This window comes from Callospermophilus lateralis, chromosome 10 (assembly GCF_048772815.1).
Source record: "Callospermophilus lateralis isolate mCalLat2 chromosome 10, mCalLat2.hap1, whole genome shotgun sequence".
Taxonomy (NCBI): Eukaryota; Metazoa; Chordata; class Mammalia; order Rodentia; family Sciuridae; genus Callospermophilus; species Callospermophilus lateralis.
In genome coordinates this window covers 56,947,026-56,963,222 of record NC_135314.1, presented here as the reverse complement: position 1 = coordinate 56,963,222, position 16,197 = coordinate 56,947,026, and the positions used below count along the sequence as shown (strand labels likewise).

The 16,197-nt window shown below is 37.2% G+C and overlaps 1 protein-coding gene across 2 annotated transcripts in view; it reads left to right on the top strand.

Annotated features, from left to right (window-relative positions):
* The window catches only part of Slc15a2 (solute carrier family 15 member 2), a 33,807-nt gene that overhangs the window by 1,117 nt on the left and 16,493 nt on the right, over positions 1-16,197 (top strand). Inside the window, exons 2-8 of one of the 2 annotated variants that reach the window (XM_076867749.2) lie at positions 835-922; positions 1,474-1,615; positions 6,515-6,607; positions 7,706-7,805; positions 9,658-9,748; positions 10,056-10,133; positions 15,846-15,928. In XM_076867749.2, the coding sequence (XP_076723864.1) occupies positions 835-922; positions 1,474-1,615; positions 6,515-6,607; positions 7,706-7,805; positions 9,658-9,748; positions 10,056-10,133; positions 15,846-15,928 (675 nt within the window). The remainder of the gene's footprint in view (positions 1-834; positions 923-1,473; positions 1,616-6,514; positions 6,608-7,705; positions 7,806-9,657; positions 9,749-10,055; positions 10,134-15,845; positions 15,929-16,197) is intronic. The other variant, XM_076867750.2, reaches the window with a different exon arrangement.

Genomic DNA, 16,197 nt, shown 5'->3' with positions numbered 1-16,197 from the left:
TTGTTATGAGATTAGAGGCAATATAAATCTCTTGATAAGATCTGGCTCTCCCAAGGACAGATATATCTCCATCCTCCACCCTCACATTAGGTGAGCTATTTTAATGGGTAAGGATTTGAAATAAAACATGACCATCTTTATATTCTGATTGATATTATTATAACATTGTCCTTTGAGTTCTGGTAGCATTATCACGAAGATGCCATAGAATCACGTTAGTAAGAAGAGCAGACATTTAATTTCCACAGAATTTCAGAACTCTTCACCCAAAGTCAAGGTGATCAATCAGTTTACCTTTAGCAATCTCTGCCCTCCATGTTGAGCTCTTTGCCTGATTTCATCAGCCTCTGAAGAGGAAGCCATCATACTTCGAGGATTCCTTCCAGATGGTGAATAGGGTAGGTGGGGACAAGGTGAGTCCCCACAATGGAGCTAAGCAGGATACTGACATCTAAACCTAACTGCTTGGGTATCAATTATTTTATAGGCCATCTCCTCATTCTGTTCTAGCAGTAAGTAGGATTATATTCTTGCCCAGATCTCCAGCTTTCCATTTAGTAGTTATGGGAAGGTAGGCAGGTCCTATATCAAGGAACGTCTGAACAGTTCCATATTCAATGAAGAATAAAGTAATACTCAGATTAGCTTCTGTTACTCCTAAGTCAGCAAAGGAAGCAGTTTTAATATGATAAGAGTTCTTTCATGAAGAACAGAGACATAGATCCGTATTACCTACTATTGTGATTTGAAATAAATAAAATTTTCAGTTGTGGGAAAATTAAGCGGTTAAACCAGAGAAAAACAGCTCATGCCTGTTGTCTCTTTGTCGCACAGAAAATCTGTGGCTCCAGCTATCCACTGAGCATTGCCTTCATTGTGGTGAATGAATTCTGTGAACGCTTTTCCTATTATGGCATGAAAGGTAATTTCGTGTCCTAGAGTCACCCTGTTTTAGCAGCCTGATCTCGAATGTACTTGTTTCCCTTGTCTGCTCTTTCTGCCTTGATGCAAATCGGTCTTTTCCTTTGGCCAAGACCTTGAGTAAATGCCTTATGGGATTTCACCTAATAACTCATGCTGGCCAAGATGGAAACCAGAACACAGCCTATGAGGATACAAGTGGAAAAGCTCTCAACGTGTGAATTCCATTCTCCTGGGGTCTATGAATGACACTGCTGCTGGAAAGGAGAAGGAAGGGATATTGGAAGCCCCATGTTATCTTGATCGTTGGCCCAGATGATGTCGGGGATGCACTTAGGCTGAAGGGAGGAGTACTGTGTTTGTGTGGTTGTCACGGCCCATTGACTCTCACATGGGCCCAGCTTTATTGCTTGGCAGTCATGCCCCAGTTACTTCAGTAGTAGGAGTGCTGAAAACCAAACTACCTTCCAAGGCCAGAGATCAAAAATATTTCTTCCTAAGTCATTTTAATGCATCTATCCTTTTTGTCTCCTATTTTTTTTTCCCTCTCAGCTGTGCTGACCCTGTATTTCCTGTATTTCCTGCATTGGAATGAAGACACCTCCACTTCTGTGTACCATGCCTTCAGCAGCCTCTGTTATTTCACCCCCATCCTGGGAGCAATCATTGCTGACTCGTGGCTGGGAAAATTCAAGTAAGAAAGATGGGTGGTCCCTCTCCTAGAAACTTTACAGATGCATTGTGTAGAAGCTTCTTTCCTCTGTTCGTGCTTAGGTCATAATAACAAATAAGAATATCGTTAAGACGATGACACAGAAAAGCTATTTCATTCCACTATCAGGTTTTTCAATTTTTTTCCTATCCTTTTCAGTCAGGGATTTTTTTTTCCTTCTTAAATCTAATTTCAATATTCCATTCTGTACTACTTGTTTTGATCTCAGTGAGGATTAAGATTGCTACATATCAGCAATTTATAATTTTAGAGATCTTGATGTGGTGATTTGATACTTTCCCCAAATCTCCTCTAGACTGAGTCATCCTAACTCCTTTGGTATCTTCTTACACAGTTTCTCTTTTTAGCTCTTTTGCCATCTGTTTGTCTTCTTAGCCTTTTTATGTAGATTCTTTTTTAAAAAAAAAATTATTTTAGTTGTCGATGAACACAATAACTTTACTCATTTTTATGTGGCGCTGAGGATCGAACCTAGTGCCTCACACGCGTGTGAGGGCAGGCGCTCTTCCAGAAGCTGTTTCCATGAGTTAGAATAATGGTCCATTTAGTTCAGTATCTTTTTTTTTTAAGTTTTGTCATATATATATATTATATATATATATGTGTGTGTGTGTGTGTGTGTGTGTGTGTGTGTGTGTGTATGTTGTAGGGACACAATACCTTTATTTTATTTAAATTTATATGGTACTGAGGTTCAAACCCAGTGCCTCACACGTGCTAGGCGAGCACTTTACCACTGAGCTACAACAACCCCAGCAAACTTCAGTATCTTTTAAGTCCATGAAACTAGCACTAAGAGACATACATGGTATAATGTGATAGTTGTCGTTTATAACATTGTCCTTCTAAGTGAGAAATGGATCTTGGATATCCATTGCTCATTTATTTTCTGTGGATTCATCATTCATAGATTTATCTAAATTAGCATTTCTCAAAGTGCATTCTGTTGAAAACCTAGTAAGTTAGGTGGAAAAATTAAGTTTGATCATGTTTGACCATGCAGGTTAAATAAAGGGATTCTGTGAAGTAGAAAATGATGCAAGTAAACATGGAAAAGAGATATCACTTCATGGAATCCCCTTCTTCCGCACTCTTCCATATACAAACCTTTCAGGTTCACCTTGAATACCACCTACACTATGGAGTGTTCTCTGTCTCCTCCTTTTTTACTACTAGCCAGAAGTAATCTAGTCTTCTCTGAACTCTTTTTTTTAAACCATCATTGACATTTATCAAACTCTATTTTATTATAATTGTTTGGATATACGTCTTAGTCTTCTTCCAAAAACTTGAAGCACAAAGTCATTTATTATATATTTTTTTCATCCATAGCACCTAGAACAGTGCCTGGGTCAGAGCTATACTACAATGAATGTTTGAATTAATACATTTATGCACTTATGTACTCTCAGATCCTCAAATAGGCACAAGACTAAGTGTAGATGTGGACAGGCATGAACACGTCTTTTATTTTATTGTGGGTATTTTGAGTTTGTTTTGTTGTTGTTTTTTTTTTTCTAATAACAAAATTCTTTTGGCTGGGTGCTGTGGCGCACACCTGTAATCCCAGTGGCTTGGAAGGCTGAGGCAGGAGGATCCAGAGTTCAAAGCCAACCTCAGCAACTGCAAGGTGCCAAGCAACTCAGTGAGACCCTGTCTGTAAAGTAAAATACAAAATAGGACTGGGGATGTGGGTCAGTGGTTGAGTGCCCCTGAGTTCAATCCCCAGTACCAAAAACAAAAACAAAAAATAAAAACTCTTTTGGTAGTGACTTGATATTTCTTTCAGAAAGAGAGTGAGAGGAAACAGGAATTGTGTGTGTGTGTGTGTGTGTGTGTGTGTGTGTGTGTGAGAGAGAGAGAGAGAGAGACATATACAAATAGAATAATGACAACAATCCAAAAGAAATAAGCCTTTAGTATTATCTTCCCATCATATTTTATGTCTGGTTTTTTTTTTTTTTTTAAAGTTGTAAAGTCAAGAAAAGAAAGATTCTCCTTCACCTTTTTTGAGGGTACCAGGGATTGAACTCAGGGGCATACGACCACTGAGCCACATCCTCAGCCCTATTTTGTATTTTATTTAGAGACAAGAGTTTCACTGAGTTGTTTAGGGCCTCACTTTTGCAGAAGCTGGCTTTGAAGTTTCAATCCTTCTACCTCAGCCTCTAGAACCGCTGGGATTACAGGTGTGTGCCACCGTGCTAGCCTCCTTCACCTTCTTTAATTTGAATCCAAAGTCTTGTTTTCTTCACTAGCTGGAGGAACATAAGACAAATTTATGCTTTTTAAACTGTAAGTTATTCCTCACCTCCCCTTCTCTCTCTTTCTCTCCCTCTCTTCCTCCTTCACTCCTTCCTTCACTTTAGTTTCCTTTTTTCAGGATGATCCTATTTCAGGTCTTATCTTGAGGATGAAAAACCTTCAACAACATTAGAAATATTGTTCAATGGACAGTTCAAGGGACAATTTCCTGAATATGGTCAGCAATTGCTAAAACCCTTTCTCTGTTCAATATTCCAGAATCCAAACTGGTTAAGAGAAAATGGACACCAGAATCCCTGACTCTATAAGGAAATCCATTTATCTTCTGTGTGGGAAGAAGTAAGGCTTCCTTTAAGGCCACACAGAGGAAAACTAGCCAATGACAATATAGTAGAAAACAAAAATTATTAAACATATGGTCTCATCGTGATTTCTATAAACTTTGACTGAGAGGGTAACTACATATCAGAGGATGGAATTTTAGTGTCCAGTTGCTTTTAAGAGAGAAAAATATTCGTAGTAATAGTTTCTAGTTTTTACATCATATGACCCATGCCTATCAGACTGGGTTCTTGACCTTGTAAATCTCTAGAACTACTCTCTTCAATGTGTTTTTTTATGCTCCTGGATGTCTGCATCTTTTCCTTTTGTCTGACCTTGACTTCATGCAAGGTCTCTTCCTCTGCATATACTCCTCAGTTTCTAAGACCTAATTAAAATGGTTCTGTCTTTTAATATCTTTATGGTGAAATAACGTTTGTAACTTCTTCCTTTTTTCTTTTTCCACACCAACTTGTTTGTCATAAAATTCAAGGAATGCTGACCTATGAGTAAGAAAGCAGAAGTTTCTTACTGATGAAAATAGTAACTTAAGGAAGTTTATTTGACTTCTTTGGATTTCAGTGTTCTGATTTGTACAGTTGGGGAATTGGTCAGTTCCACCTAAAATAGTTCTGCATCCAGTAGATGATCCTATTTCAAATGCAGAATTTTCAAGTCTTTCTTGACTTTTTTCTCCTTCTGGTAATGTTTCATGATGTTAGTTTCCTTTCTTATGCCTTCATACCTATTGGTATTTCATTGAAAAGGTTGCCTATTTTCCCCCTAAACCATTTACACTTCTTTCATCCATTCAATCCAACAATTGGATAAAGATTTGATCTTCCTCTCAGACTCCATCACTCCAGCTCAGACGCCCTTGGTTTATTTGCTTCTCTCTGATGATCTAGCATAGATCATTTCTTTGGGGTTCTTAATAGGTAGACTTTATTTCATTTCATTCAATTTCTCTCTCTCTCTAAATTCTTTTTATTCCAACAGATAACTTTTCTCAAGATCACACAAGACCTTTTGGGAAAGCCTGTCCTCTCCCCTGATATGCATGGGCTCTAGATTAACCATCCAAATTCTTATTTCCTGCCTACCATGAAATACCCTTTAAAGTCTCTTTCCTAGAAAACCAGTCTAAGAAAATTAGGTATTTAGAATTAAGAATCCACATCCTAAGGTCTCTGTCATCTCTAATGTCTTTCTGATACTTTCATTCCATTTTTTACATTTCATATTAGCATAAACATTTTTTTTGAGAGAGAGAGAGAGAACTTTTTTTAATATTTATTTTTCAGTTTTCAGTGGACATAACATCTTTATTTTATTTTTTATGTGGTGCTGAGGATTGAACCCAGCGCCCCGTGCATGCCAGGCAAGCGCGTTACTGCTTGAGCCACATCCCCAGCCCTAGCATAAAACACTTTTAAAATCATCATAGATATATAGTATATAACTCCTAAGCTTCATTATAATTTTAACATTTTACTCATGAATCAAGAAAATTCTGGTATGGTAGGACACATAAGGAGGATAAGTGGTAAAGTGGCATATTTCAATGTGTATGTCTCTGTATGTGTTCTCACTAGAATTCCTTGCTCTTCTTTCTATTTGCCTTTTGAATTCCTTGGAAAAACAACACACAGGAAGTTTCTACCAAACAGTATAATTTTTATCAGTGGATGGTCTCCCTCTCTGGTCCTTTCTTACCTTTGGCAATTGTCTATGAGGAAACTGTGGTGGAGACTACAATTAAACCAAGTATCCAAACTACCTAGACTGAACCTAGAAGCCCTTAGCCTCTCTCCGTATCCCAGTGTTGGTTTAGAGAAAGTCCTTTATTTTAGCCACTCCTGTTAACTCGGAGTTGTCTTTCTAGAGCAAAAGACATTCCTTGGGAAAAACACCTCTGGTCAAGGTATCCGGTTCTACTGGTTTTCCTAATTTGAAACGTCATCATTCTTGCTACAATGCCACCCTACTCTTGTTACATCTGTACCAACGTGAGCTGGGGTGGGGGATCTATGTATGCGTGGAATGGGTGTAGAAGAGTAAATATGAGATGGGTACGTGAAGGGAAGAATTGCAGTCCCTTTTCCTAGTCTATTTACTCCATTCATCATCATTTCTACTTGTGTTTCTTGGTTAATTCTCTCCTCCTCCACTCCTCCTCCTCTGTTTACTGAGAACAACATGAACCCCTGAGTCTGTATTACCCAAGTCTCTGGGTAATGCAGGATTGACTGACTCATTTAACTTTCTCCACAGGACAATCATCTATCTCTCCCTGGTGTATGTGCTTGGCCATGTTCTCAAGTCCTTGGGTGCGATACCAATACTGGGGGGAAACGTGGTACACACGTGAGTAGAGTCATCTGAACTACTTTTCTTCTTTTAGACAGGTCTACGTCTCAGGAATTCATTACAGATGATTTTCTATTTTCTTACCAGAGGTATCCCTTTATTTCCCACTCTACAGTTTTATTACCAAATTGGTTAAGAAAAGAGTTTTATGAGCAGTCAAACTCTTTGCTATGTTGTCAGAACTCTTTTGCTTTTATTAATTAAGCACTTGAGAATGTAGAATGCCCAGTTATTATTCTCTTCATAAAATCCTTTCATATGCTTGAAAACAATTACAACTTTCACACCCTTTGTTTTCTCTCACCTACTCATCCATCCACGCATCTGCATCTCGCCAGATATTTTTTTAAAAATTGTATTTCCTTATAATATATAGTAGAACTCAAATTCAAGGTTTGAGATATTTCTATTTATGTATTGTTCCCATTGCTCTGTCCCTCTTTACTTAAGGTATTGATGTTTATGGAGCCAGAGGCATTTGGTAGATTATGATGCTTTGGGCTCAGTCAGTAGAGAGGATTATATTTGCTTAAGAATCAGGTCATGTTTATTCTTGCTATAATGTTCCTATACATATTTTTCTCTTTAAGTTAGGGATTTTGTTTAAAATTTAATAAATATTAGATACCTCATTAGTGGTTTCTTATAAAAAATAATTGACACTGTTCCTATTTATTATGATGAATTTTAACATTTTATTTTGTGCTTAGTAAAGGTATGTGGTATTAGGATCCATAAAAACCTTTCTATTGAAGTGTCTCTTTGACTAAAACAAGACTGAGAACCAGTGTGTTAACTTCAGTATCCGCTTCCATCTGATGCATGCAAAGGGTAAATGGAACTACCCAGAACAAAAATCTTCCCATGCATACTAGCACAAAGTATGCTCAAGTGTCATAAAGACAGTTAAGTCACCAATATGACCCATGAATATTTCTTGGAGTAAAGGCAAATGGAAAGTGCTTACTCACCGGGTAGAAGTGTGAAGAGGGTCTTTGCCCTTGTGTACATTTCTCCCTGTCTTTAGCACACTATTCCATCTCTGCAGTTGTGTTCAATATTAAAATTATTAGCATTCTAAATTTTTCATTTCAGAATCCTATCATTGGTTGGTCTGAGTCTAATAGCTTTGGGGACAGGAGGTATCAAACCCTGTGTGGCAGCTTTCGGTGGAGACCAGTTTGAAGAAGAACATGTAAGAGTCCTTCCCCCCCCCGCCGTATTTTCAAGACTGTAGAGCCAGTATTAAAAGGGGGGGTACCTGGATTTGCTAAGATTGAAGTAGTCCACTGATTAGATCCTGTCTGAAGAATTGTGTCCAGTGCTGGATACTGGTCACTAATAGAAAAACTGAAACACATCCAAAGAAAAGTAACTGGGGGTGAGGGGGAGATGGAGTAAAATACATTTGAGGAAAATGAGGAGAGTTACCTTGGATAACAATAAAGGAAAGTATCATACAGTCGTTGTTTATAGATGTTGAAAGGATGTTAGTTTATAAACCTGAGACCAATGAGTGAAAGCTAAAGGAAGTGAGCTGTTTGATTGATGGAAGGAAAAACTTCAAGCAGTAGGAGTTGGAGGTAGTGAATTGACCTCCCTTGAGGTATTTAAGAAGCAAGGTAAGCCCTTTGAGAGTGGGAGCTATTGAGTGATGTGGAGATGATGTAAGCATGTCTAGTTTTTGAGATTTTTGTGAGGGGGGGGAGACTAAATGGAATGAAATAGAATAACTTTCCATAGAGGAATTTGCCTGGCTGATTGTTCCCTCTTTCCCTAAATGCTTTCCATGGTCAGTGGAGAAAAACAGCAATATGACCAAGGTAAATGAGCCCATATGAGAGAGCTATGATGTAAGAGAAGAGTCTATTCTTAGCCAACATTTCTGTCTTCCTATCTTTTGCTCTTAATTTCCTTTTTTTTTTTTTTTTTTTTGGTATGTGTGTGTTCGTGTATCTATTCCTTATTTTGTAGCTATTTATCATGTTTCTCTCTCTCTCTTCCCGTCTCCCTCTGTCTCTCTCCCACTCTCCTTCCTCCCCCAGCCTCTCTCTGACATAGTACCTACTGTCTCTTTCTGCTTTTTTTTTCTGTGTCTCCTGTCTTCCTGTGTTTCTCTTACCATCATACCATTTAGATTATTTTATACTTTTTATCTGTGCAAGAGTCCATAGATCCTCATTACTTGCTGACCTTGGGAAAATAACTGAGTTTGGCAAGTGGGATTCTATGTACATGGAGCTATACAAATTAGATTAGTTGAATAGGTTTAAATGGGAACCAGAAAAAGAAGCAAAGCACATTATAAATTAAACATGAGGAAGGACTGATTGTGCTACTGTGTCAGGAAAAGATGTGAGGTGCCAGAAAGAAGCACAGCAATGTATAATGAATCATTCACCAGCAACTTTCCTTGAAAGGTGTTTTATTAAGTAGCTGGTTCACATATATATTTTATTTAATAGGACAAACCCAATTCCAAACTTTTCCCGGCCACTTCTAAGCCCACTGATGTCTTTTTGTATTCACTGTCAAATCTTCCATCCTGCTTGGTCAACAGTTTACTGAACTGCCTTGTGTTTTTGTTCCATTCCTATCACACAGTCCACAAAATCTATTATTTACTTAACTAATACGGTTAATAAACCTTTATTAAGTCTCTAATATCTGTCAAATGCTGTTCAAAGAATTAGGGATTACAGGAATGAGTAAGGTACAATTTCTGTCCTAAAGGAACACAAAGCCAATGGAAACAAAGACTTTTAATGTAAAGAAATTAATGTTAAAGTAGATATGTACAGGCATTGAGGGCAGAATGAGCATTTTTGCTCAGGTAAAGGGGTATAAAAATGTTAAAGCTGCTCATACTGGAGTTTGAAAGATAAGTAAATGTGTGTCTGGGGTTATTAAGTATCTAATGGGATGTTCAGATACCATGAAGGCAGTGTCTGAATCTGTCTCTCTGTATGTACCTCCACTAAATCTGAACATGTGGGGGAGATGGAGCTAGAGGCACTTTCACTGATGATTTATCCTGTTTGTTTTAGGCAGAGGAACGGACAAGATACTTCTCAGTCTTCTACCTCTCCATCAATGCAGGGAGCTTGATTTCTACGTTTATCACACCCATGCTGAGAGGTTGGATCCTCTCTTGAAAGTCGGGGGTGGGGGTGGGGGGGTGTTGGGGAAGCTGTGTAAGGCTTTACTCTGGCCAGCCAAAAAGCTGTTCAAAGCTTCCTGAAGTCCATCTTCTCCTTTTATAATGGCTTGGAAATCCGTGATAATTTCTTTTAGTTCGAATTTATCTGGCCAAAAAATAAAAAACAAACAAACCAAAAAAAGGGTGATGGGAGGAAAAGCGATGGTGATGTCTACATCAAGAATAAAATATTGAAGAGTCCAGATCCAGAGTTACTTTTTAATTTTTCCCCCCAATTTTCTTCAGGAGATGTGCAGTGTTTTGGAGACGACTGCTACGCATTGGCTTTTGGAGTTCCAGGACTGCTCATGGTAATCGCACTGGGTAAGTACAGCCAGCAAAGGAAAGAAACTAAGAATCACTGATGGCTTCAATTGGAAGAGCGCCTTGTAGGCACTTTACACAAACTACTTCATTCACTCTTCAGGCTAATGCTCCAGGTAAGTGTTATTATAGGAGTTTTCCCTTGACTTTGGAGATAAATTATGAATGAAGTCAGAACCCTTTAAAAAAAAAAAGAGGTGCCCACTGTTCCATAACTGATAGGAAGTTTTTAAGAACCCATAAAAAAGTCAGTCTCTGGACCACATGTAGGACCTACCAGGGGTCTGGGAATCTATAAATTTGAGAGTATCTCAAGTGATTCTAATGTGTATTCAAGGCTATAAGGAAGGAATGAGATAATTAATCCTCTCACAAACTAATTTATATCAGTTGTTACTTATTTATTTGCTAAATAGAAGGCATTTTCAGTTCTGTGGGCCTTTTAAAGCAGTTTCTAGGTTTAACTATATTTGCCCTGTTCTTCAATGTTCCCAAGGAATTTGTCCTTGGAACAAGGAGAATAAGAAGAGGAGAATAAGTAGTTGGAAAGTAACACAACTTAGATCAAGTGGCATCCTCTTTACCTTAAAGAACCCTGGAAGAGGAGGAGTATATGTGGGTTACTTAGTTTAGGCGGGCCACAGGGAAACTTGGGCATGATTGTTTCTAATCATTGACCTGGAAACCTGTTCTCACTCTGAGACTCAGGGTGACGCCTCCTCGGAAGATAGCCAGTCCAAACACATAAAGGGCTCCAGAGAGGACAAGGAGTCCAGAGACTCCATGTTCAGTCTGCTCATTTTCTACTGGGATTGAATCAGGGCTGGTAGTGGTTCTCAGAGTTCTCAATTCCAAGGAAATGTATTCCAGGAGAGCTATGAGCATACACTCTCTGCTTCCTTCTCTCTTCAGTGCCAAATATTTTCTCAAGTATTTTTTGATTTTCCACTGATTAGTACTATAACTCCTTCTCTAGGTCATTGCACAATAAGGAAATTTACATTTCAGGTAATTGTGAAGCTCAAAAGAGATGCTGCCAGGGTAATGTTTTATAAATTGAAATGTTACATAAGGGATGTCATTATTGGTTGGCTGCTTTAGTTTTCTGAGTGCTATTGATATCTATTATGTGACAGATTTTGTGTTAGGTATTGGGGCCACATTGGTGAATTAGACAACTATACAGTTCACTCTCTGCAGGAAGTTAAATTGTCTAGTAGGGAGTGGAAGACAAATAAGGAAACAGAAATTGACGGTATAGTATGGTCAGTGTCACAACTGAAGAAGGAAAGAGAGAGAGAGAGTTCATAGAAGGGATGGTTGATTAAGACTGAAAGTTGTAAAATGTTTGCCTAAAGAAATTAGTTCTAAGGGAAGACCTCAGGGATGAGCAGCAATTCACCAAAAAATGGAATGTAAGTGATTCAGAAAGAGAACTTGGTACTTGTAAGACAAGGTGGAAGATAGTATGATATGTTGGAAGGTCTCAAAGGAATTCAGATTACCTGGAGCATAAATGAGAAAGATAAAAAGAAGAAATTGGCAGAAACCAGACAATGAAGGTTACTTTAAGCAAATGGGAATCAACAAAGAAAAAAGTTTTTAACAGAAGAATGATTGTTAGATTTTTATTTTGCAATGGTGTCTCTGTAATATGGAGAAAGGTTGGGTTTAAGGTGAGGCAAGGATAATATTTATCTTGATTATGGCACTTTTGGCACTCCCTTAAATTTTGTGCTCAAGGCAAGTGCCTTATGCAACTCACTAAGGAGGCCCTGGTAGAATTAACAAGCCTAGGTATGATTAAAGATGTTAAATAAGGGAGAAGATAAGTCAATGTTGGATGCAGAGTTCTGGCTCAAACCATTGGGTAGATAGTGAGGTTGTCAAATGAGATAGTGAGGGAGAACAGGCAATGTTGATGAATTTTGTTTTAGATATTGTTTTAGATATGCTGCATTTTAGGTGTTCTTGAAACAATTATAATCAACAAATAGTTATTTGGAAATAACTGGTTTAGGGCTCTGAGGAATTGTTTGAGCTATAGATATAGACCTAGAGTCATGAGTACATTGATAGCAATTAAATCTTGAGCCCAGATAAAGAAGAGATAATTAAAATAAGATAAAAGGAAGTCCTTGGACCAAACCTCAAGGCACACAAGCATATAAAGGACAGGCAAAGAGGAAAATTCTACAAATGAAATTTAGAAGGGATGGCCACAACGGTAATCGTGCTATACTGAATACAAAGAGGATTTCAAGAAGGGACTTGTTCAGAGTGACAGGTGTTATTGGGCGAGGAGCTAAAAGTGAAAATATCCTTATAGCAACAAGGATGTCATTGATATGGTGATATCAGACTGTTTGGAGTAATTTGGAAGTGAATAAGGTTTAAAAAGTGAAAACAGCAAGTATTTGTGCTGGAACGTGATAGGAATTCAAGAGATGAGATATTGAGCCCAAATATTATTAGGAAAAATCCAGTATAGAAACAGGTTGAAGATGAAAAAAGAAGGACAGTATCGTTGGTACGAAAGCCACATGGAAGAATGAGCTTTAGACAGAGGAGGAACATCACCTTCACCTAAATGGAGGAAGGAAAAGATGCATGTGGACACAGGAATTAATGGATGTGGTGACAGAAAATGGAATTTCCATTGAAGACTTCAGTTTTCTTAGTGCAGTAAGCAACATCATCTCCTAGAGGGAGGAGATAGTGTAGAAACACATTTCTGACTCCTTCAGATAAATGACCTTAAAATTTAAGTGTGACACTATCAAGTTGATTACAAGCCATCCTTTATCACTCCACTGTCACTGTTGCAACATTGACAGGGATAAGGCCTCTCCTAGATCATTCTTAGTTTCGTAAGCAATTTATTTCCCATGCAAAATCTTTCTTTTGTACCTCTTTATCTGACCACTTCATTCTCAGCATTATCATTCTTTCCCTGAACTCTATTTATTTCAACAATAAGAAGGTCATGATAGATAATTTATGCTGTTTGAAGAAGCTTTGGGGGAAACTGAGAGGACATGGTAGAGTTAATCTGATTGAAGATGGAGAAATTATAAAGCTAAAGGGAAAAAAGTAAGATAACTCATGAGTTCTGTTATGTAAGGATATTGGAAAATGCTACTGGTGACTGAGAAAGCCATCTTTAGCAGAGATGTATTAGAGAGGCATCTTGCTGGAGATGGGAAATTTGTTAAAGGGCAAAATACGTAGAGAGGAACCAAGATGAAATCTTTCCACTGATTTTAATTGAAGTTTAGTAAACTTGAAAAATATGGCACTTACTATTTTATAATCATAAAATTTATTTTATAATCATAAAAATTTTATAATCATAAAATTATTGCCAATAATTCGAAAAATAAAAGGGAAATAAAAAATACAGATGTAGGTTATAGGAAACAGGAGGAGCTTAAGAATAGAAATGGGGACTGGAGTTTTAGCTCAGTGGTAGAGAGCTTGCCTAGCATGTGTGAGGCACTGGGTTTGAATCTCAGCACCACATATAAACAAGCAAAAAAGGGTCTATTGACAACTAAACAATGTTTAAAAAAGAATACAAATGGTACAGAATATAATTTTGTGTAAGAATGATGAATAGTGGTTAGAGCATAATGTACCTAAAGAAGAGTAATGAAACATAAGGTGAGAAGCAGTAGGTTGAGGGAAAAAGAAATCTTTGCCAGTTACTCTTCCATAGGAGATTAATAACCAGAGTATATAAAAAATTTTAAAAAATCAAAAAACTAATAATTTAATAAATGAGCAAAAGATCTAAATAGACTTTTCTCAAAAGAAGAAATATAATTGGCCAACAAATATATGGAAATTTAAAAATATATGCAAATAAAAAATACACTAAGATTTTATCTCACCACAGTTAGAATGGCAATTAGCAAAAATACAAGTAATGTTAATTGCTGGTGAGGATGTGTGGGGGTGAGGTGTTGGACATTCTTGCATTGTTGGTGGAACTGCAAATTAGTACAACCATTAGGAAAGTAGTATGGAGATTCCTCAAAATAATGAGAATGGAACAACCATGTGACTCAGCTATCTCATTCTTCGGTATTTATCCAAAAGAACTAAAATCAGCATGCCATATTGATATATGCTTACAAGTGTTTATAGCACATAATTCACAATAACCAAGTTATGGAACCAGCCTAGGTGCCCATCAATAGATGACTGGATAAAGAAAATGTAGTGTATATTTACAATAGAGTTCTACTCAGCCATAAAGAAGAATAAAATTATGTCATTTGTTGGTAAATGGATGGAACTGGAGAACATTGTGGTAAGAGAAATAAGCCAGACTCAGTAAGTTAAGGATTGAATGTTTTTTCCCATATGTGGAAGCTAGAGAGAAAGAAAAGGATTTTTTTAAAAAAGGAACCTTGCAAAAATGGAAGGAAGATCAGTAGGACAGAGACAGGAGATAAAGGGGAAAGGAGGAGGGAAGAGAAAGTGGAAGAACTAGGGAAATGAAGTTGACCACATTGATAAGCGCATGTATGAATATATCACAGTGCATTCAAACTTTGTATATAGCTATATGCACCAATTAAAAATTAATAAATAAATAGAAGGAAGACCAATCAAGTACAGGAAGGTGATTAGGGGGAGGGAGGAGGGGAGGGAAAGAGAAACTATTGAAGCCTGAAATGGAGCTAACTATGTTATTGTGCATTTATGAATATGTCAAAATGAGCCCCACTATTATGTATAATTTTAATGCAATAATACAAACATTAAAAAAAATAGTAGGCTGAGGTGTCCTTTGAGGACAGGAGCCATGCCTTTCACCTGTATTCCTGGTAGTATCTAGTACAGTGTATGATGCAATGATTATTGAATGAGATGCTTTATGTAGTTAAGAGCATGGATTTTTGAATCAGAATGGTCTCAGGTGAAAAAAATTCCTGACAATTTCTAGTTGTATAACTTTACACATGGTACGTTTTTTGTTTGGTGTGGTTTGGTTTGGTTTAGTGGTACTAGGGACCAAACCCAGGGCTTTGCACATTCTTGGCAAGTGCACTACCTCTGAGCTACATCTGTAGCCCAAGTTGGTTAATATTTTAATCTTTGATTTATTTGTGTATAAGATAATAATATGTATATTTTGTCAGGTTAAATCAGTTGATGCATGTAAAATGCTTAATAATTTACATGTACAAATAACCTTAAATATGGTAGGTTAATAATGAATTTTAGAGAATCTTTCCTTCTAGGAATTCAGGCTTATTAGGAAGATTCTGGAAAGAAGGTTTTAATATGGCATCAGATTAAAAAAGGAAGAGATCAGAGGATAAAAAACAAGTTGGTGGCCATTTTATAATCAAGGGTAGAAAGTTGGGAAATCTGTACGAGGGTAGGAGCAACGGTAACCTAAATGGGGCCAATGGACAATACATTGAAGAAAGGGGATCTATGAAAGTTGGTAACATCAGATATGAGGATGGAGAAAGAAGAATGAGAAACCAAAGATGACTTACATCTCTGTGACTACATGAAAGTCTCAATAGATACCAGTTGACTATTTTATCTCTTCTTGGCTTGTAATTTTTGTAACATCAAAGTCAGGAAGTGTAATCTCTTAATGAGATTTGCCCATCACTCTTACAGTTCAGCATTGATGCACCGAGCACACCAAATGACATGCTAAGAACATTGTTTGTGTATCAATTGCAGTTGTGTTTGCAATGGGAAGCAAAATGTACAAAAAACCACCTCCTGAAGGAAACATAGTGGCTCAAGTTACGAAATGTATCTGGGTAAGTACCTACCTTTTGCAATCAAAAGAATAAAGAGATGCTATGCTGAGTGTATGCACCTTTGGAAATGGCCTTTTATTTTTCTCTGTGATCTCTGTTCTACATGCATGGTTTTTGACAAGCTGAGATTAATTTATTTTTCTCCATATGTCTACTTAACCATTAAATTAAAAAATAGCATAATCATTTTTGAAATTGGCAAAAATATTCTGATATATAGTTATATATGATGTTAATGGGGAAAAAAGATAAATTTTTATCTTGAGTAT